Here is a 22787-nt window from a genome sequence, read left to right as displayed (position 1 = left end):
AATGTTAACTGTATTGTTCAGCTGATATAACCTCCCTTCAGGCGTACCACATCTGACATGGGAATGGGACAACCTCGAAGAAGTTCAGAGGTCAAGGGGAACGCTAGACCTCTTTACCCAATTCATGTTAAGTGATGTACATGATATTACCAATGATGTTTTCACAAAAGGCCGACGTCAATCCAAGAACATTTGATATTCCATCACTCTGACTTGTTAGTTGTGGTGAGAAATACATTTGTACCTTCATTCGCTCAAATGCCTTCTACTAGTCCATGTTTCCGTAATTCTTAACCTTCTCCCCGCTGCCAAACTCTGTAATCAATAGAGTGGGGTGCCAAATCGCTCCTTCATTGTGCTAAAGGTTAATCATGGTTTGACATTTCATTTTCAGAACCGTTTAAAAACATTCGGCTTCAGTGTTCTCATTTTCAGGACAGAATGAGAATATCATTAACAATATTTCTGTTATTCATCTTTAGAGTACATGTAATAGCACATTACATCGGCAGAGCTGACTCAACCAAGAATGACAGAAAGAGGAGGTTGTTACATTGTATTTGACGTGAGAACAAATTCACCTCATCACAATTAGCCAACATCAGTCTTGGTGAAAGAGTGCACGTATCACATCTACATGACTTGATTACATCATGGAGGACACCCACCAACACCATAGAAGCAGCTCACATCACAGTGTAGAGATTTTATCAGTTGTAGTTTCTTTGAACAACACTGCACAGGAAACATCCATCTATATGCCGATGGGTGCACAAATGACAAAGTTTTTAATTACTTTACATTTTGATGCAAAGAAAAGTGTTCCAAACCAGAAAAAAGCTCCACTGCTTGACCAATAGTCATCAAGAAACCATTTCAAATATCAGGCAATTGTGGATCCACATCAGAATTGTTGCTGTCTCATAGTAGATAATAAAATAGTTACAATGAGGAGCATATCTTCAAATATTAGTATCCTGTGTTTTGTACAATGTATGTTAATAAGGACCACAGGAGGAATAGCTGCAATGGACATTGTAAAGCTAATTGTGGATCCAAATAAACTCAAAATCTTATTTCTTACATTGCAATCCAAAGAAACAACCATTGACAGTTCCGATTTGAACATCGGGATAATCATGAAGGTGATTTCAGAACAAAATGATTCCCTTAATTATCACACCCATCGGCAAGTAGACATGTGTCACCCTAAAGTCTTCATGCAACACTAACTACCAACATCTATATTCGAGAATATAACACATGCACTTATCTTTTTATTTCTCCATAAGATGAAAGCCTGGTAGTGACCAATGTACGAGGGGTGATCAATAAGTCCTCGGCCTCACCCAAAAATAAGGTGAACAATTTCAAGGGGAATAATCTTAAACTATAAAGGCTTTCATGGATGTCTGCCAAAATTCAAATCATTGTGATCATTACTTTGCAGGCGACACCCAGTAATATTAAGTGAGGTAGAAGGATAAAGACATGGACAATTGAGCTGCGACCTGGGGTGTGCGGGCCAACTTGCTTTCCTGAAAGTCAGAGACCCGCTTCTTTTTAGTTGAGATAAGATGGGAATGTTCAGGGAACATTTTGGCAATGTCTTGAAGATTCTATGCTGATTCATGGCATTTATGGCATCAGGAGCTCGACTCACTCAGCTCTGATCACAGTTCAACCTGGTTTTTCTAGCCACTTACCTACTGATTTTTAAATGGACGTCGACTGGAAAGTAATGATTACAATAATTGGAAATTTGGTGGATATTGCTAAAAGACGTCATAGTACATAATTGTGCCACAAAATGTGAGTTGTGAACCTTATTTCTGGGTGAGGCCAAAACCTTATGGGCACCCCTCGTATATATACATGTCCTATGTAAACACAATCTCATGTCACATGATGAATCTACAACAGCAGTATTTTGTCGGGTTGTTTGGTGACACAAAAATAAGTAAGCTCCGATATTTATATCACTTCAAGCAGTATTCCCAATAGTAAGTGCATTTGTTGGTCCAAAGAAGATAAATTTGTCACAGTAATAAACAAAATAAGCTTAGCTGCCATTTGAGCATTGGCATAAGCTGCATAACCATATGTTCCAATGTCTGTGCATATTTATCATCATGGCAGTATTGTGCTGAAACAAGAAGATATCAGTATTCACAAACAAACTTTTGCCTTCATCATTGTCTCCCATGGATGGTTATATTTTGTATATACTAGTACATGTCTACTGATGAATTTGCAATTTCCAAAATATTTAGAAGTTCCCAATACCAAACAGACTAAGAAAAAACTCCTGTATTAGCTGTAGCTTATCAATCCTTCACTGCATGACCACTCATATCTTGTCTCCAGAAAAGACCAAAACGCATCACTGTATCTATAAAAGTCATCTTAACTTACTATCATGTACAAGCAACTCACTCAATCACATATATAGTACATGTACAACACATGAAATTCAAACATCTAACCCCTGGGCTACTCTGGGTAATATAACTTTGTTGTTACATATGATGTCTGGCACCTGGGATACATAAGTACAATGTTTTTACTAGCACTACATTTCAGTGACACAATGGAATATCAATACATGTAGCAAGCAGTAGGAGTGTTTGCAGTCTCTACAGTTATTATCAGTGAGTGGCGGTTGACATCCTGTAGTACAATACACACTAAGAATTAGCACATACACAACATTCTCGTACAGGTGGTTGATGTTCTGAAACACAATACCTTGACTGCCTGCCGGTGACAAAAATGGCATCACCCTTAAGATGCCTAAAAAAATATGACTCTGAGAGGCGAATGTAGCAAATGCCTCTGTTAAACTGATAAATAAGTCACCAGGCAATGTACGATTCTGCAATATACATAAATGAAAGATTACAAAGCCCCTAGAAATTGTAGATGTCGCCAAAGCCTTTCAAAATACAATACAGCTCTTTTGGTTGGTCTTCAGTTCCATAGATCTAGAGATAATGTAAAACCAGCTGTGATTGGCTGCTAGACACTGCTTAGTGAATGTGATTGGTCGAGTTAGAGGTGGGACCATTCTGGTACAGGCCGTTGATTTTGCCATTTTCATCCACGTCACTGTTCTCTTCCACATCACTTCTGTCATCTTTTTCAGCCTGGAAAGGAAACAAAACCACAACCTATAACGTCATTACTTTAATCAATTTGTCATTTTTGCACAGTAGTGTTCAAAGTACATTATGTAAGGCCATATTGATTTGACTATATAGATGACATCCTCTGGGAACCCTAAAACTGATGTGAGCGGGCGGATAAAAAAAACTCTGTCGAGAAAAAGTTGCCTTCATGATGAAATCTAGTCAGGAAGGTTGAACAAATGAATAAACACAAAGAGTATAGAATACCAAATAATATATTCATTTTTGTTCTTACACATCATCTTCTTCAACTTTGGAATTGAGTTGGCATTCTACGACATTAGTATCTGTTTTCTGACATCCTTTTTGCAATTTACGGCATATATTTGCACATTTTACAGCTGCTTTGCACGATTCACAGTATGGTCGAAAACTTTGGAAAAGGAGGAAAATTGACATGCATGCGGATATCATGCATAAAATTGTATCAACATGGCCTAAGTCAAGAGACAGTACTGGTGGTAGATTGAAGAATGTATACATGTATATATTGTGTACTCCAACCTTGTGTAATGTGTATGTCACAATTTCTAAAATTAAATGTAATTTGTATGTCATGTGTATGTATATTTTAGGACTCAAGGAAGAGTAGTGAAGAACATATGTACGTACTCTCACTAATGGAGGTCTTTCAAACAATAAACAATAAACATCCTCACCGTTCCGCTGATGACGAACTTGTAGGCCATCTTGGCGATGGTGATGCCCCAGAAGATGTGCAGACACTGCAGCAGCAGGAGCAGGCCGACGAAGACGTAATACGCCGGGAACACTCCCGAGAGCGCGATACTTTCTGTAGCAGCGGAGTAAACCAGCCTGGAGGACCACAACAATTCAAGTCACATTGGTGACAAGCACATGTAACCTCCACTAACATTAATTTGCCGGGTTACATAAATCGGCCACATTGAAAAACAGTGGGTTTGAGACATCTCTATTGCAGCACTGTGATGCACAGTTTAGATATACAGGAGTGCATTATACTGGGAGACGTTGGGTTGGAGATCTGTTTGGACATACGTATCTTTTCAGGGTGGCCGAAGTATGTACTCTGGTGGATTTATGTTAGTAGATGTTACAATGGTGTTGAAACATAAGGAAGGCTTTCAGAAAACAAGTGTTTCACATACCAGAACACTTGAAATCAGCAATTGCAAGAAAGGTAGGACACCAATTCTTGATCTCACCAGTATGGGTAGATGAAAAGGCGGCTGACAAAGAACACAATGGCAAATATCACGAAACAGGCGTCACACAGGCCCTGACACTTCGCGTAGTTTAGCAGCTTCGCGGCCTGTAAAGTAAATACATATGGCACAGATGATACATGGAGCAGGGAAACAATACTTTCTCACTCTAGTCAAGCTTTCCACATTTCATATATACAGAATAGTAAACTATATATCATATATGTTCATGCTCAAGAGGAATAATAATATTTTTATTACATACATACATGAGTACACATTTGAAGTCAAAGTAAACCTATCCTGTCATAGGTACAAATACAAAGATATCATGACTAGTTGGTTACATACAACATCATACAACGTTGATGCAGAAAACAAAGTATATGTTGTTTTTTCTGTTCCTTTTTCTCTGGCCAAAATTTGATGAAGGGTCTTTTCCAGTTCTAACTGGCTGAAGTAAAAAGTGCTAAGGAGAAAAATACCACACCATTTTCCTATCCCCAATCTAACCTATACTAACATTAATCCACCGTGTTACATAAATCCGCCACTTGGGTTTGAGAGATCTCTAGTGCAGCACCCCCAGGTATGCACAGCTTAGATATACAGGAGTGCATTATGCTGGGGACGTTGGGTTGGAGATCTGTTTGGACGCATCTTTTCAGGGTGGCGGAACTATGTACCCTGGTGGAATTATGTTAACAGATGTTACACCCATAGTTAGAGGAGTAAGAGGGAACAGATAACCTACATGGTAGACCTGTCATGTCCAGAGCGAGGGAGAGATAGAACGTGAAATTTAGGAAGTACATGTGTAAAACCCAAGTTGCTTCATTGCACATGTATAGAATCACAGTCACACACCACATTACATCACATTAAGTGACATTAGAACTACAGTGTACAGATGTACAGTGGTAGCTACAACAGAACAGTGGCTTGGAAGTTGACCAAGGCATCTTCTTAGTTGTATATTCTTTGCAACTCTTCAAAGAAGTACATACGTAGCAATGTAATTATAATGAACTTTGCCGTCTTTGATATCTTGCAAAATAAATTTTGGTTTATACTTGAGTACATAACAAGGTTTTGGAATCTCAAATCAAAATAAGACAACCCCCTGAATTCCTAACTCTTGTAGGGGGGGTCCTTCCAGTTGCAAATCACTGAATTAAATCAAACATGATTTGAGCAAGTTTGCTGGGTTCTTAATTGTCATCAGTTAGACACAGTATCAAAGTTCCCAGATTTGTTAGCCACTTCCCAAGCCACCCCTGCCAAGGTTCACATATAGAAAATGGTGTCCAAGCTTTAGTTCAGTGATATTATGAGGCTATGACATCCACTTTTGCCTTGAAATTGAAGAAACTTATGGTTTTTAATACATGTTTAACAGCCTGTCAGTCTGTATAACTTGCTTCACTGTGAACTTGGATACCATTCAACATACAGAAACAACACTTACCTTGTTATAAAAATAGAACAAACAAAACACACAAACTGGAAGAAACGTGCCAAGTAGCAAAAGTGACCACCAAAGTAAGGATACCATCATTACAGTCAAGAGAAAAGACCTTTCAAGATATTATAGGTTTTCTTAATATTTCCACAAATCTGTGGTTGTTATCACTGTGAATAATTTTCAGACTTGGTATTTCTGAATCATTTGACTGTAGTGCTTCCATTTTGTTTATTTGTGTGCATGAATATTATCCTTTCAGCCATACAAGAAAATTTGTGCTTTAAGTTATTATCCTCAGGGAAGGTCATGTCGTGGAAGAGAAAAGCAAAGGTCACAAAAGGTGGCTTCTAATGAAGTATTCTGTGCACCCCTTTTCCAGAATGTGACAATCCATTTTGTTGACAGAAGTGTCGGCAAAGGGATTGGTCAATTTTGGAGAGAGAGGGGTGGGCATAGATAGAGTCCAGTAGATGTCAATAAAATATAAAACTCATGAAAAAGCTCCTACAAAAGAAAAAAAATGTCCTCATTAGTAAAAAAAAATAAGTTGGAAGTTAGTATGGTTTCATGGACTAGAATTGGACAAATACAAAACAACTTAATGTAAAAGAACTGTCAATTTTTACATTCAGTTTGTTTTGCTCATTTGACCAATTCCTGTCCATAGTTAGTAACAGAAAAGAGTTAAAAAGTAGGAAATGGCACGAAGCATGAGGCAGTCTGGACCGTGTTCTTTGTTAACTATGTTACTGGTAGTGATACATGGCCTGAGTACCATCCTCTGTAGTGACCGCTGGCTCAATGCTTGTCGCTTGCTAACCACGGAGGCTGGTACTCAGGCTTAGTGATACAAGTAAAGCTACACTCTTCTAACCTTTGACTTGCTCCCTCTTCCACACAAATACTGGTTGTTTTCATTTGTGATTTACACACATAAGAAGATTTTGAATAGGTATAAACTTGGTTTGTGCATGTGACAATGTCCCACCATACATCATAGAGGCTCTAGAACAACTTTAAGACAGAAACTAAAATTTGAGTAGCAAAGGTAAGAAGTAGTGTAGCCATGAGGATGGGTTACAATCAGAATAATATAAAGCTGACATTCAACATTCAAATGGCAGCGTATAATCTTGGTGATAAAAGATTGAGAAATCAATCAGAACAATTCTGCTGTGATGTTGAAACCCAGGCCACAAAGGCAGAAATATAGTTCATATATTTTGAAAATATCATGATAACCAAGATTCTACTGATGACCCAGGTTAATAACGTTACATTGTATAAACAGAAAACAAAATGTAAGTGATCACAAGTTATAGATTTTATAAGTTAGAGCTTTCAGCGCAATATTAAGGTCTGTACAATACGTGTCAATCTTCTTCATTAAGCATTCATGGTTAGTTGATTTTGTCCTTTCTGGTGACCTGTTATTTTAGTGATGCTCAAATCAACAAACAATCATGCCTCCAACATCACCATTTGCTTTACCCTAGCCGCATAGCACAGCTACTAGTACATGTAATGACATAACAAGCTTAGTTCTTATACTATAATGAAAATGTTGACAGAGCATGCCAATCACCATGCATACATGTATGTTATAGTAAATATATGAACAAAAGGACTACTACATGCACAAAATAAGGAAATTATTGCCACAATGTTTACATGTTAGTAACTACTGAAGTCACACAGGAATTGCTATGGGCTGTTCCACTTTAGTGTGTCATGGGGGGGGTCAGTACAACAAGAAAATGGTAGTGAAATTGAGTTATAATAGTTTGATCATGATACATGTATTACTGAAATGGATTGGGCTTACGAACACATATCAGATGATATGGATTGAAGAAAAGTTCCAATCTGTCCACCCCCACAAACAATATAATGGAACAGTCAAACTACGAATTAGTAAGATTGTCTGTCAGTGTACAATTTCTGAATTGAGGCTTCTGTTATTCAACTGTGAGGGTGATCAAAAAGCTCTTGGTTCCTCCTTGGTTGCACGGTAAAGATGGAAGACAGTTCCAGGAAAAAAAAAGTTTTCCTTGATTGTTGTTCATAATCATGATCGTATGCACATGGTAAAAACTGTATTTGACCTCTAGCCGCCACAGTGTCGGTATGCCCAGTCTATAGGTCATCCTGGTGACCTTGAAGCCGTCTTTAAAGAAACCTTGGCCATTTTTCCAGCAGGGTTGTAAGTTGCAACCCTTAGGGCAAGAAACAAGCTCAGGTCTGAATCCGACTTCGAATCCAAGGCTCAGAGTAAGCTGTGCAAAGGTCAAAATGCCACCAATCAAGTTTGAATAATAAGGTCAGTTCGCGACGTCTTGACATCAGTTGTGCAGTTGGTGAAGTGCAGAAGCACGCGTGAATCAAAGGTACTGCAGTTTTTATGTTCTGAAACACCGCTAGCTAGTTCAATAAAAAAAAATACAACAAAAAGTTGACGCATCAAGGGGCTAAGAACTTTTTGATCATGCCCCGCACAAGTTGAAGGGTTAGTGCAGTTATGAGTTAGGGACATGTAAATATATACCTGTATACCTTTGGACACAAGAACTGGATACAAAGGGTCGCCAACATATAACTGAATGATATATTAATTTACATCTAACACAGCCGAGGACTTCATGGCAAAGTAAAGTTTTTCCTATGTAATATGTAGATGTATACCTGGTAGACAACAATTTTTGTTCTGATAAACATATAGTACCTAATTACAATAGTATAAGTTCAGTGCTTAGTAGTAATCTTCCTTGACATATCTTTGCCAAAAAATGCCTCAACAGGGCAGGCATACATGTAGCATACAGCTGTTAACATGCCAACATTTTTAGTTCAAGAGATGTTAGAATACTTATTGTGAAACCAATATCAAGTTGCCTCTTACTCACTTCCTTGAACATTTTCAGAACCAATTCTTGTATAATCCATACCAAAGGTGTACACCTGCATTAATAACATGTCCCTATCCACAAGCCACCAATAATCATTGTGATTCACAGAATCTCTACAGTCTACATGAAGTAACAGATGCCACACAAGCAAGCTAAAGGAGGAGGGCACGCCAACTACCAAACATGCAACAGCAACCACTGCAACGATAGCGAGAGACAGAAAGGAAAGCGGTGGGACAGACCTCGAGGAAAATGTCGGCCATGTCGTGAGTGACTATGATGAGACTTCCGATGCGGACGAAGTTCGCCACCCATGAAAACGACACCAGCATGATAGTCGCTACATGGTGTACCACCATCTGCCAAAAATCCTGGAAATACAGAAACGGCGGCCAGAGCCACAACAGAAAACGTTACCCTACATTGATCACAGTGGCTATCTACTCACATGTAGCTGTAGCTTTGTGTACGTACCTCCAGAAATATGTCAGACACATCGTGTAACAAAAATACAAGGGACCCAAAGCGCACTAGGTTGTCAACCCAGGAGAATGAGACCAGAGCAATTGTACAGATGTGGTGAGTGACTTGTTCTGGAAAATCCTGGAACAACGTCAAGGGAATAGGAAGTGTCAAAATGGGAGAAAATAACTGGAAGTGAAAATAAAAATTAAAAATAAAAATGGATGCATAAAATGGTGTGGTCATCAAAATCAACAATATATAAAATGTTAATTTTTGTTAAGATTGTGTCACAAAATAGTAAAAATCATTTTGAGCAAGCAATTTGGATTGTTAACAAATGATAGCTGTAACGAAAAAAAAATAGATGACAGCATACTTTTCACAAAAATTGAAGATGTATTAAAAGGGTATTGTTTATCAGTATGATTTAGGAAAACTAGCATGCAAATGTCAATGATTGAAAATAAGCCAAGTTCTAGGAGAAGAAAGCAGACAGTGTAGAATGTGATATGTCTGTTGCTCATTGCAAAGGATATAAAAATGAAAACAAACAAAAAACAATTTGGAATTTCAACACTGCGTTGTGCAAAGCAATCATGTGTGCATTTATTCTTACCCAGTCTGGGGGTATCAATTATACTCAGCTGGATAGTATAAATTGCAGACCAAACCACAAAGCAGTATACAATTTACACACAACCAACGACATGTAAAAAGACAAACTGAGAACAAGCAGACTTGACGTATGTTCATATCTAAATATCTAATAGTAATACAGGCACAAAAACATACTTCACATTTGCTATCAGCATTTACATTTTTTAAAGATCTCTCTAGAAAATACTTTAAACAGAGAAAATTAGAAATTCAAAACCAGAGTGTTTTGAAAACAAGAACATGGTACAAAAGATAGAGAAGCTACAATGGCAAGTGTAATTTGAATAGCGCAGTATACATTAAAACATGACATTTTCTTATACTGTATTTTGACATGCTTTCCAGGGATCCTATGAAAAGACATGACCATATATGGGTACCTTCCGCTTGACATCCCTGAAGAGAGAGAAGATGAGCGACCAATAGAAGCCCAGCTCAACGATGTACAGGTAGGTGATGTCATCAGTAAGGGGCTGTCAGAAGAAGTTCATACTGTATCAAAATTGTAATAATACTGGACTGTTCTCAGCTGCATAACTGTTTTAGCACATACAACTGTGCATATATGCATATACAACGACCACAGAGAAATTTTGTTTATAATACAAGCATCAGGGATATTTTGTTGACAAATGTGCAAAAATTCTGTATCATTTTTATGTCCCTTCCGTTTGATGAAGAAAAAAGGCTATTCTCACAACAACCTTTCATCTAAAGGCCTAAACATAAAATCTTCCTGGTGGCAAATTTATCACCGAAGATCTGAAAAACTACGACCTGAATTTCATACCAAATATTTTTCATAAACTGTCCAACGATAATCTTCTGGTATGAAATATACTAGTAATATCATCTTGTGGTAAAATTCATTGTTCAGCATAGTGTACCCTACAGTTTTCTTTCTTATATGTTCCTAGGGCTAGTAGAACTCAAGGTACACAGACAGTTATCAAATGATAGAAAGCAGCGATCAGATATCACTTGGCAATGATCCTGTATTCAAATTTTCAATTGGATTCTACCAATTGAAGGCATAAAATGATAAATAGATCAATATTGATCTCAAAGACCTTCATGTAGCTGTGTATTAAGGCAAAGAGAATCTTGTTGCCAAAAGAGATGATTTAGCACATGGAAATGTTTACGACCACGAAAGTCTCGGAATTTCCCACTGGAGTCAATGTCATCAACCACAATACAGCATAGGGCACGAATGTCATCCATTCATCTGTCATAATTCATCTAGCAATTTTCATACCATCATTATCAATGACAAGCAATTGTTGGGAAATGTATTCGCCACATCTCCTAATGAAGCATTCAAATATGTTTCTAAAAATTCAATACATCTTAAATAGGTTAAGGACAACCAAGGAGGTTTAAATAGGAAGGAGAGAGTTCGCCTATTAACACCCACCGCGGCCTTTTGTCCTGCCCCAATAAATCCCGCTGAGTCGCATTGTCCGGCAGCCCCGGCGGCGCCGCTTTGGTGTCGCCCTGAGCCGCTAATTTTCCCGCCAGTTCCGATGCAAATGAGCCTAAAATGACGTCACGGCTGGCGAAAATCGCCGAGCTGAGGCGGACATGCCTGCAGTTTCCGAGGATTGCCTTATTTGGGGTGCGTACTAGAGCTGCGCAGTAGCCAGCAATGGCGGCCGGTTGAACTGGCGAATGTTTTGATACGTGAAACTCTGTTGTGCGACGAAAAATGGGCGAGTTACAGCATTTTTTTCTGTGTTGCAAGGCTCGAAGCGAACATTTTAGAACAGAAACATACCCTCAAATGTTGTCGTTTTGTAGAAGTTATGTGATTTATTCTGGATATGCCGATATTTGCTTTAGATGGTTGACGATGTGAAATTTCAATTTGTCAAACTTTCACAATCGGCATCGGGGCCATTTTTGTGGCATCGGGCCTACAATTCTCGGCTTCAACTGTGTTTTGTGCCTCTCTGCTGGCGAAGGAGGATCGATGAGGTACTGATATATGTGTGTAGAATCGGTAGAATCATGGTAGAATGTATCGAATTTTGTTCTCACAGCTGCCGAAAAGAAACGAGATATATGCCCTTATACCTAGGATCTTTGTCACAGAATCTGTACAAAAACACTGACATATTACATGCAGAATTTAGCAGACGTATTAGTTCAGCGCTTTATTTGACCATGTAGTTTGTAGGGTAGATGTTGTTACAAAGATTAACCTTGTTTCAAGGCTGTTGAAATAAAAATGGCCACAGGCTGTAACGTTGGTTGCAGCGCTTGAATTTCCTCCGATCGTCTTCTCCGCTATCTACTAATACTTTTTCCCGATCCTCTCACTGATTTCTAAAAAGATTAATTCCTCAAAATAGCTAGAATTGAACTTACGACTGTCTCTCCACTAAAACTGCTAATCCCCGGGGCGCTCCAATTTGCAACTAAACAATGGAACCGATCGCTGGCGTGCCGCGCTGGCCCATTGAAATCAGGGCAATTGACACGTTTATGTCAATTACAGTTTTGACGCTTGCGGCCCACCGAGGACAAAAGGCAGTAATTTTAAACTCTCTCCTTCCTATTTAAACCTCCTTGGGACAACACAGCAGAACATTTCATATATCTATACTGTGACAGTATCAAAATGTGAAAAATGACGCCTTGCAATGTAGATTCTTATGGGTCTTTTTTCTTTCTCTTATCAATATAGGACCATGCATGTGCACTGAACAAACTCTAATATTTCAGCATGGGTAAAGGTCCATATTTTCCACTCAAGTGAAGAAACAGCACCTTTACACATGCTTTAAGGTGAGCTTAAAGATCTAATGTCATGCATGTGACATCAATTCTGACAGTCTCTGACATCAACTGTTTTTAATGCCAAGCCATCTTATCATGACCAGTATCCGACACACTGTTATCTTTTATTGAGTACACTCTACCGAACAAACTGACATCATTATATCCTACTTACATGGTCAGGGAAGCCAGTCCAGCAGTTTTGGATGTCCTTCAGCCATGGTTTCTGAAGTAAGACAGAATATTTCAAATGTAAAACAACACTTTACACTAAGGTAACTTCGCAGTCTTCACCCACATATAGAATCTGGCAGTAACAAGCAAAGGGGTATTCCAAGATTCTCATTTCCCTGCTTGCTAATTGAGACATTGTTTAACTTGATGATAACTTACGAAAAAAAATTATAAATCCACTTACATCCTTGAGAATTGTGACAGCATACGAAAAGGACATTGTGTAGAAGGTAAATCGCCAGCTGCAGAAAAAACAACAGAAATATTAAAGCAACTTGAAAATGTGACACATTCTGCTGTAATCGTCCCAATGAGTACAGTCAACCCATCTCAGTTCTCCATCAAAGTTAGTAGTTAATTTGATAAGTAGCAACGTGAAACTGGGAGTGTCGTGGGTACGTAGTCACACTTGTCGTAGGCCGTCGTACGATTTTGTTGATGTAGAGTCTAGAACCAACCACTGACAAAGCTCTAAAAAGCGCTAGCCTTTTCAGTAACAATTGCAAGATCTTTGCAGGACACACATGCACTTCTGTCCCAAGAATGCCCTCAGTTTGCGATTGTATGACGGTTGAGCGACAAATGTGACCGGGCCGATTGTCAACCTCTTTGATTACTTTATATTTTGACTGATGCACTCCAGTCCTGGGGGATCAGTCTTTACACAATGTATATAATATTGTCCTCATAGCGTCCAATTGCAATAACAAAAGTACTCACCTGCCCTCCTTGAACTTCTGCAGTAAGGTGGGACGGTCCTGGTTACGGCGACGCCGGAACCAACGCTGCACTTGTCGCTCGCTCCAGTCCAGCTGCTTGGCCAATCCCTGCAGGCGCTTCTCGTCGGGGTTCTTGGTGATGGACGTGAAGACCTTCTCCAGGATCGCGTTGGGTTCTGCGTACTTACGCTCTCCCGGGATTCCCAGACTCTGTCCGATTGGCCCAGCTATGAATCTGTGTGGAAGATTTACAGGTATAAAATGTTCAATAAAACTGAGTGGTACAAATGTATATGCACAAACACTACATATATATCAAGTTTTTCTCTCAGAACTTTCGGTATTAAAAAAGAATTTAATAGAAACTTTTACTTGATACGCTTTTTGCTTTCTTGTAAAGTTGCACATTTTAAAGTCTTGCCCAAAAATACAGGTTTCGAGCCAGTATACAACTTTCTCAAGCTCTTTTGGGGCTATATTAGCATTTTGCCTTCAGGACAGAGTTGTTTTTCAATCAGCAGTCTAAAAAATACATTGACTTCCAGAAATCGCAGGTTGGGTACTTCAAGCTCTTTGAGTCTTTCTGTTATCTTTAGAGTGGCCATACACCTATGCTTCTAGCCATTAGTAATTATTAATCCTGGTTCAAAACAACGTTTCTGATTACTATCAGCACACACCTGATACCTACATGTATGACGCACACGGGGAGAGTCACTAACAATCGGTGGGGTGTCGCAGATACAGGTGTATATAGTATTCTAAACCATTCTAATTAAAATTTTCCAATAAATTTGGTCAAAATGTTGTCCTAGTTTTAACATTACAAGCTTGTAATGTTAAAACTAGGACAACATTTTGACCAAATTTATAACACATGCATGGTTTACTTCAGTGTCTACTTTGCCATACCCTACCTTTCAATCACTTACAGTTCCTTCCTACATACATATCAACCATATTGAGAACAGGTATACTAAGGATACAGTGTACCCAAGGATCAAAGGTAAGGTAAGGTAAGGTATGGTACATCATATCTTTCAATGGGATACTTGCAAACAAGATCATTTAGAAACCAATATGCCATTAACTAAATTCACAAATGGACATTGAGTTACCTACTTGAGGTAGCAATAAAATCAATATTATTATCTAGTATAAGTAATAAAGTATAGTTGAAACATAAATGTGTAAGAATTGCAATTTGCAAATTATCTATTGTGTCACCCAAATACTGAGTACTAATACTATACAAAATTGCATTTTTGGATATTGAATACTGATATGAATGAAAAGAGCACACAGTGCTTCAGCATGCCAGAGATATGTGATGTTTCCATAGTGGTTTGGCAATGTTTCCCCAGGGCATATTGTGAAATATCTGACATTCTTTTGCAGGCTACTGCTAAGCTGTTATAGTACCAGGCATCTTGAAAACCAGTTCAACTATCTACAATATGCATGTCCCAAATCACTGTCAGCTAGTTCGGTTCAGGTTTAAGATATATCCCCTCTCCTTTTTTCATCCTACTTCAAGGTCTTGAAGAAGATGCTTGGAGATTATTTTGAATGACCTGAAAACAGATAAAGAGTTACCCAAAGGCAGAGCACCTCCCCATTTACTCCACTCAACTGAATAATCACAGGCCTGACAGGCTTGCAAAAGTAACAGGTGCTCAAATAGCAATATGCTTCTTCTTGTTACTTGTGGTTGTGGGAAATGCGCCCTAACATCTGTTACAGGGATCATGTTTCAATGGAACACCACCATTTCTGTCTAGCTTTGATTGAAGCTTGTGCATGACTCAAGCCTGGTCTGTTGTATTGTCTCTTTGTGTAACAAGCTGAGACATGGAGGACATACATTTTGTGAATGTCAGTACAAAATTGGCAACAAAACATGAGGGACATCATTGCGGAGTCCACATCACAATGTCACAAATATATGAATCATTTGGTAACAAACGTTTTATGACAGGTGCTCATTTGACATTTTCATGACATTCATAACATACATACATGTTTCCATTCTACTCTTTAATGAAGGGCTTACAAAGTTACATGTGCTGATTACATTTAGCTTGCAATTGGCTCATAGCAAAAAAGTTTTTGCAGCAACTTTCAATAGAACAAGTTGTCTATCTGGACGTAAAGTTTAGTCCTTAATTCATAAGTTGTCTATCTGTTCAATGGACAACATTTCTTTTCTTCAGGCAACAGGCTACATAAATGCCAACATCATAACATTGGTGCCGACGGTGGCCCTAATACCAAGTACTGGGTCCTCCCATAAAAATTGGAGTTGAAAATTATTCAACATGTATCTTGTGTTTCAGTCAGGTTATGGCTACTGGTATGAAACGTAGACTTGTATCAAATGATCAAATCCTACGTTAGCGCCTGACTATTGACTAATTTTATTGTCTTCCTTCAGTAATCACACACAAGTTTGTTAATATTCAAATTTCTCTCACTGACTCATAAATCTAATGAAAATAAATGAATATCTTGAGAACTCTTGGTTATACCATGACAGATCCACAACTTGTCATTGTGTCTATAAATTCCTCCCTTAGTAACCTTGCCTTGTTGTCAACAATACAAGCCCCTGCCACACCCATCACTGTGAGTCATACTATGTACAGGCAAACAAAACTATCCACTGTGTTTAAATTAATCAACCTCTAGAATGTATTTACACTTTGTGATGTAGGTAGCCAGCCTTGCATTATGATACATTTATAAATAAAACAATTCATTCTATCAGAACCTTTTAAATTCTACATAAGAGTATGATACTGTCTGCAGTTGTTTTGCCAGTTGCCTCACTTTTCCCTTATCTCTTTGAATGATGGTCCAGAATGAATAGCATGACTTTGGTCAGTATTCATGTCAAGTACAAGGGCGTTCGCTGCCTTCTGGTGTCTAGACTCGACCCATGAGGAGGTTGTCCAAGGAGACATTCCGAAATTCTTGGGAATGCTGCATTTGGCTGTGAACTACACTTGAAGAGCCGCCTGCTGTGCATGGGTGTATACAACAAAGACTACACAAGCGACTACACTAGGCCCCTGGAAATCATATCAAATAATGTGCAATGAAAGGAACACGGTACTCCCATTTTTTGGAAAGGTTTGAGAATGCAGGCATTCCAAATCAATTTAATCAAAGCTTTCTTGATTAACCCTCTAACTGTTAATGTAGCCTTTTGCACCGAATAAACATCAAATATTATATAGGTTAGGCAGCAGGGAGATGGTTAAAACAATGTTTAAAACAACTTGAGCAATTTCTCTATGTGTTAACATCTCATTACTGGGTTTCCACAGCAGGCACCTTTTCTGGGTCAGCTACAATTGGCCATCAATCCGTAAGGGTTTCATTTTCCAATCCTGATAAAACAAAAAGCATTATTGAGTTAACTGTTCTTTTAGCAATCTCCTTATAATTCACTCTGTGATTACAGTCTCCTTATTGTGAATTTCAGAAGCCTTGAAGTTAAACACTAAACAGATTACATGTAATTAACATGCCGCCACGTGATTCCAAGGAAGATTATCTGATTGCAACCAATACAAACAATCTTTTCTGGGCTTTAGTGATCCAAGGCAAGTGTGGACACAAGGGGGTGGGACCTAGGCCCCTGTAACCATAACACACACATGTACACCACTTTGATTGGGACTGGGGTGTTACTGCATATTCAGAAACCAGTTCAAATGTACATCTAGTACATGATAAAACCTCCTTGATGAGACCTTATTTCTCCAGAAAACATGGTCCTGGTACTGTAGTATCTAATAGAGCCTGCCAAAATACTTAATAAACTTAACCAATAAGGACAATACATGTAGCTTGTCCAGGAAACCGTGCCAGTCTTACTTTTGGGGTCACACATGTAAATGTTAAACAGTTCAGTCACATTAGGTTTTTATATTGAGTTGTTCAAACTTCTAGAGTTCCACTTCTAGATCTAGTTCTATAAGTAACATGTGCAAGCTAAGGGTCCTCTATTAGTATTAGCATGTCCACGTTTGGCCTAAGGTTAAAGCATGTTGCCGACACATAATATGAAAGAAAGGTTTACACTCATATATACTTCATCTAGTGTTTGCTTTCAGCTCTACAACCCTTATCAGCAAGATAAAAACCAGAGTAACATGTGTGTAGGTTGGACAGTGTACAAAGGAATGACATTGACAAGCATGTGTTATGCTACAAAGAGCTATAGGAAAAATGGCCTTGTCCCATGACCCCTGCTTCTTGTTATGAAGAGTCTTTTCAAAATGAATGGAAAAGGATTAGAACAAATGCTCTCAGTCTACTGTAGTCTACAATCCCTTTCTATTTTTAACATGCTGTACCTATGGAGGCTTCCTACAATGTAGCAGATGCTTCTGGGGTTTGGTTCTATCTCACACAACACAACACAACACTTCCCTATAACTTAGTATATAAGTGAGGTTCTGTAGTTATCAACTGGCATGTGCTTTTCACATCATCGGATTACCAAAAGGGTCTTATAACAAAGACTATTGGAATGTGCTAACTCATTATGCATTTGTGGGTAAAGTCGAGAAAGTCTTGAGTACTTTAATAAGACCGCACATGACTCTTGCGAGATTTAGAAGGTGCAAATGGTCATGTTATCATCATAAGACCATGACTTGTTTATTTACTTTTACGGACAGACTAAAAAGGATCGAGGGGGAAATAGATTGGAGCTGATCAGTCGAAAATTTGGGTAAGTCCAATTTTTTGTGTTGGCATTTACAGTTTAAACTCCATTCAGAATGACTTCTACCAACACAGATGAACTTTCAAGTGGGGAAATAGATTGACAAAGATTTTTCTTTTTGGTATAGTTTTACTTTTATGTCAATTTTTCAGAGTTTGACTCTAATTGTCCTTCATATTTTTGGCTTTGTTCTTCAGTATTTGTTACCATGACAACCCCCTCCACAAGATTTTTTTAAAGCCAGTCCCCCCTCCTCTTCACAATGGATTGTCCCCTGGGAGGGCTGACTGCCAACATGGGGTTTACTTGAGAACAAGATAAACAAATAGTCCTGTTAAAGACTGTTTAATCTGGTTTGCCTAAAACAAACCAGTTCAATTGTGCTGTCATTTAACTTGGATACACGCAATACACAAAGGGTTTGGTGGAAATGAATGTCAGACAGTTTCATTCTAGACGAAAGAAAAAAATTATACTTGTTGTAATCAAACATTTTCAAATACAAGTTGATGGTGGGAAAATGTTGCTGATTCAAAGCACAAACCTGCACAAACAGTTAAATGTATTCAATTGTCCAAAATGGCAACAAAATACCAGGTCCAATGCCCTTAAAATTTCCTCCATTTACAAATTATATAACGTTATCGATTCCTCTTTTACCCGCACACGACAATCCGCAGGCTAGTGCAGGGTCAGAGAAACTGTTCCGAAGATTTCCCCAGATTGAAATAAATACCCGCACAAGGTCTATCACCTCACAGCTATAATCTGAGAGGTTCACTGCCCTTGAAGTCGTCTGATGTGCCGTCACGTGAAGAATAGCCGGCACACTGACGTCTTTTGACGTAAAGACGCGTCACACGTCTTAATTTATTTAGCGAGAAGGGAGCTTAAACACGTATATGGAAGAAGGCGGCATATGCCACTGGAAAAGCAGGTTTTATCTTCATTTAACACCCTTGTAGAAGACGTTTTCTCGACTTAAATACAAGAAATGGGGAGGGTTTCAGAAGGGATGTCTTCTACACGATCAGACACAGTACACCCTCAAAACGTGGGGCGCGCCCCAGGGGTGGGGTGGGGCCCCTCCCCGTGCCGACTTACCGCTCGAAAATCAGACGAATAATCAGCAGGACGACTGCATAACCCAGGGACACGAACAGTTGTGTGGTCTGGGGGTACTGGACCTCGTCTGTGTTGCGGAGATCGGCCCAGGTAACGTTCGGAGGGAGCCAGAAACGCTCGTTCCAAAACCACGAGTACTGGTAGGCCACCATCTTGGCGCGATGTGCAGATACCGGAAGTGATCTCAGCTACCCGCGCGCTGATTGGCTGACCTTTCATTAGATGGTCTCGTGGCGCGAAAATGTGAAATTGAACGTTCAGTAATGCCTAATGGTTGTCCTAGAAAACTTGCATAGCGTAGAAGAATGGTAAGAAGTTTTCTTGTTTACAAACAGTTTCATCGGCTCTTTTACAAGCATAACATTATGAATAAACAGAGATTCAGACAAACAAAAAAACAAGGTAACCAGCTGCAGTTTACGCTAATTCAATATCACTTCTGTATCATGAATTCGATTAGAAACATACTAGACCACAGACGACTCATCATTTCATGTACATAATACGACAATGTACAATCATTGCACATACATGTATAAGGTTTATTGGGCCATGGGAAGAGCTTGCAATGCTCAGTGCAACTCAATGTTTGCAAGAACAATTTTAGGCTGAAAACCGGAGATGACTATATGCTTTTATCATGTCTTGTAACTTGAGAGCAATCGGCGCAGACCCATCACGAAAAACGTCACCACACTTCCCAGGAACACTCGCGAGGAGGATCCCCACAGCAAATCCCATTGTGGCTCCGCCTAGGAGGTGTAGCCAAGAAAATTTAGACTTTGATGCCTTCTTGAGATTGGCGCCATTTTCCTTGTGTTGATTAGGGCGGTTCCCATTTGCGTCAGAGGGGTGGTTGTTGTAGGGAGGGGAGGGGTGTTGGCTGTAGCCACATGACTCACAACATGCTATGGAGGGTTGCTGGGCAACCACAACAGTCTGTCCGTTATCACCACCAGGAAAGAAATTATAGGGCTGGAATATGATATTTCCTGGAAAAGAAGAAAAATATGAGAGTACTACATAACATAGAAATATCAAATCCGGGCATGGATGACAGAGAGTGGAAATACAGTACCCATTGAACTTTACACAGCTGAAAAAAACACAGGTTATACCTATGTGTTAACACATTACACAGAATTTACAGATCAGACCTATATGGAATTTGTCTTCAAGAAAAGAGGACATGTTGTCCGTGTAACTACATGTACTACATACATGTACATTCAAGAAATAACAAGGGAAATAAAGTTACAATGGGAACCCACAGACAGAACCGCCATTGTACTTGACACGAAACATCACACTATCAAATGTTCCTCTGGTGCTAAAAGCCGTCAAAAACTCCATGCTAGAGCAGCCCTAGCCGTTCATTTTACTTGATGGCGTTCAGCACCAAGGACAGGTCCAATCCTATTGCCTACGCGTACTGTAGTCAGTACCACGGACAGGCTAGTTGCATGTTGGAGGCGTTCAGTGACAGAAATGGTGATGTTTATACATGTGTGCGCGTGCGCGTGTGTGTGTATGTGTGTGTGTGTGTGAGAGAGAGAGATAGAGAGAGAGAGAGAACGCGCGCGTGCGTGTGTGTGTGTGTGTGTGTGTGTGCGTGCGCGCGCGCGCGTGTGTGTGCGTGCGTGTGTGCGTGCGTGTGTGTGTGTGTGTGTGTGCGTGTGTGTGTGTGTGTGTATGTGTATGTGTGCGCGCGTGTGTGTGTAAGCGTGTGCACGTGTGTACGTGTGTGTAAGCGTGTGTTTGCTACACCCCGTACCCATGGAATCCGCCACTTCAAAACTCGTCAGACGCCTGCAGGTTCTTTCTCTGACGGCGGGACTGGAGTACGGCAGGAGGTCAACGACCTTCCTCATGGCGAGGAAACATCTGTGGAAATGTTCCTTGTCGATCCACTCAACCATGACGGGATGGCCCCATTTGTTTCGGACCTTCGACCGCAGGTGCTGTATGGGTAAATAAGTGATCACGAGAGGATAAAGAAACTTTAACATTGAGCATTACCTTTTTTGTTCAAAGAAATGAATACATTTGGTTAGCTGCATATAAATCTAACAAAATGCTCTTTATCCGCGCACACAGAACGTTTCACTATGTTCTAGCACATCTAATCTAATAAGGCAATGTGCGTAACATGTTTGAGATAACAAGATTATGATACTCTTGCTAGTATCACTTTTTACATTCACATAACTAGTAAGTTTAGGTAAGAGGCCATTTCAATCACTCCATGCATAGCGCATGCTCATTTGGGCTTAAGAATATTTCTCAAACCTGCTACACTCCTACTCTTCCCTCCCAATACCCTACCGTTGCTGCTTTCTTAAGATCATCTCCGAAGACAGTTTCGCTACAGACTCGGTCTACAGCCGCAGAAATGTCCAGGCAGCCGTAGGGTTCGGGGTGTCCCGCTTTAGTCCGCAGGGCCTGGCAGATCGCAGGGTGGACGACTTTGTGAAGAGCAACCCCGACCAGCAACCACCGCTTCTCAGCGACTGTGAACTCTTCGTGTGGTGAGGAGTGGAGAAAGGCGTCATGCAGATACACAATATCAAACACGTACTGTATGTAATGCTGAAAAAAGTATGCAAGCATTGACATACTAATTCTGTCTAGTGTATATCAGTCGTATGGAAGATTTTAACAATGCAATGTAATAAAAACTATGCACCTTCTTTATGTATACATGGTCATGATATTTACCCCAATGCCATCTCTTTTTCTGAAAAAGAAGTCGAATGACGACGAAACTATAAACAGGTCACATACAGAAAAGAAAAGCACAACTCACTTTCCATTGCCTTCATTGTAAACAAAGTTGTTTTGACGAAAACTTTTACAACGCTGATCACGAAGACACGCTGACGCGACGGTAACCTGACATGGCTGACAAAACCTCTGATGTATGGGCAAAAATGATGTTCTTCTCTACAAAGATGTCATCTGCTTTGCTTTATTGTAACTTCTTAAGAATTCATGTTGATCTGTTTACCTTCGACTTTCTGAATGCCATGTACATCGAACGCGAAGGATAACGTTGTAGAACAAATAAACAAACACGTCTGGGTTTTATGCAAGATTTGGTAAGTTTCCCCTGAACCATTGCTTTGTAAACACGTCCCTCCATTTGTGTCATTTACTTTTTATTCTTACTATTTGTTTTCTTATATGAATGTAGGCAAAAGAATGCGGACAATCGTCTCAAATCAAACGATCATCGCTGTTGCACTATTATTGCTTTTACCAGAGGGCGCTGCTGTACTGGTGCCACCTGTTACCCTACTTCCGGGTTGAACCTCGTTCTGAT

General features: G+C 39.5%; 2 protein-coding genes across 4 annotated transcripts; both read right to left on the bottom strand.

The window, feature by feature from the left end:
- Positions 1 to 542: 542 nt before the first annotated feature.
- On the bottom strand, positions 543 to 19655 carry LOC136447370 (ceramide synthase 6-like). Of its 2 annotated transcripts, none has more exons than XM_066446211.1 (9): positions 19445 to 19655; positions 13604 to 13837; positions 13068 to 13125; positions 12825 to 12875; positions 10249 to 10341; positions 9221 to 9349; positions 4376 to 4482; positions 3848 to 4004; positions 543 to 3146 (listed from the first exon to the last, which is right to left on the bottom strand). In XM_066446211.1, the coding sequence occupies exons 1-9, from the start codon at positions 19615 to 19617 to the stop codon at positions 3030 to 3032; spliced, it is 1119 nt and encodes a 372-aa protein (XP_066302308.1). In that variant the 5' UTR covers positions 19618 to 19655; the 3' UTR covers positions 543 to 3029. The 2 variants fall into 2 exon arrangements, with proteins under 2 accessions (XP_066302308.1, XP_066302307.1); XM_066446210.1 differs by lacking the exon at positions 9221 to 9349 and adding an exon at positions 8989 to 9117 and having other exon boundaries at positions 19445 to 19653.
- Positions 19656 to 19991: 336 nt separating this feature from the next.
- Positions 19992 to 22548, bottom strand: LOC136447372 (uncharacterized). Of its 2 annotated transcripts, XM_066446214.1 has the most exons (4): positions 22272 to 22548; positions 21791 to 21984; positions 21240 to 21426; positions 19992 to 20457 (listed from the first exon to the last, which is right to left on the bottom strand). In XM_066446214.1, exons 1-4 carry the CDS (start codon positions 22285 to 22287, stop codon positions 20069 to 20071), a joined length of 786 nt encoding a protein of 261 aa, XP_066302311.1. In that variant the 5' UTR covers positions 22288 to 22548; the 3' UTR covers positions 19992 to 20068. The 2 variants fall into 2 exon arrangements, with proteins under 2 accessions (XP_066302311.1, XP_066302310.1); XM_066446213.1 differs by lacking the exon at positions 22272 to 22548 and having other exon boundaries at positions 21791 to 22090.
- Positions 22549 to 22787: the final 239 nt, after the last annotated feature.

Source organism: Branchiostoma lanceolatum, chromosome 13 (genome assembly GCF_035083965.1).
Source record: "Branchiostoma lanceolatum isolate klBraLanc5 chromosome 13, klBraLanc5.hap2, whole genome shotgun sequence".
Taxonomy (NCBI): Eukaryota; Metazoa; Chordata; class Leptocardii; order Amphioxiformes; family Branchiostomatidae; genus Branchiostoma; species Branchiostoma lanceolatum.
This window is presented reverse-complemented; position numbering and strand designations above follow the sequence as displayed.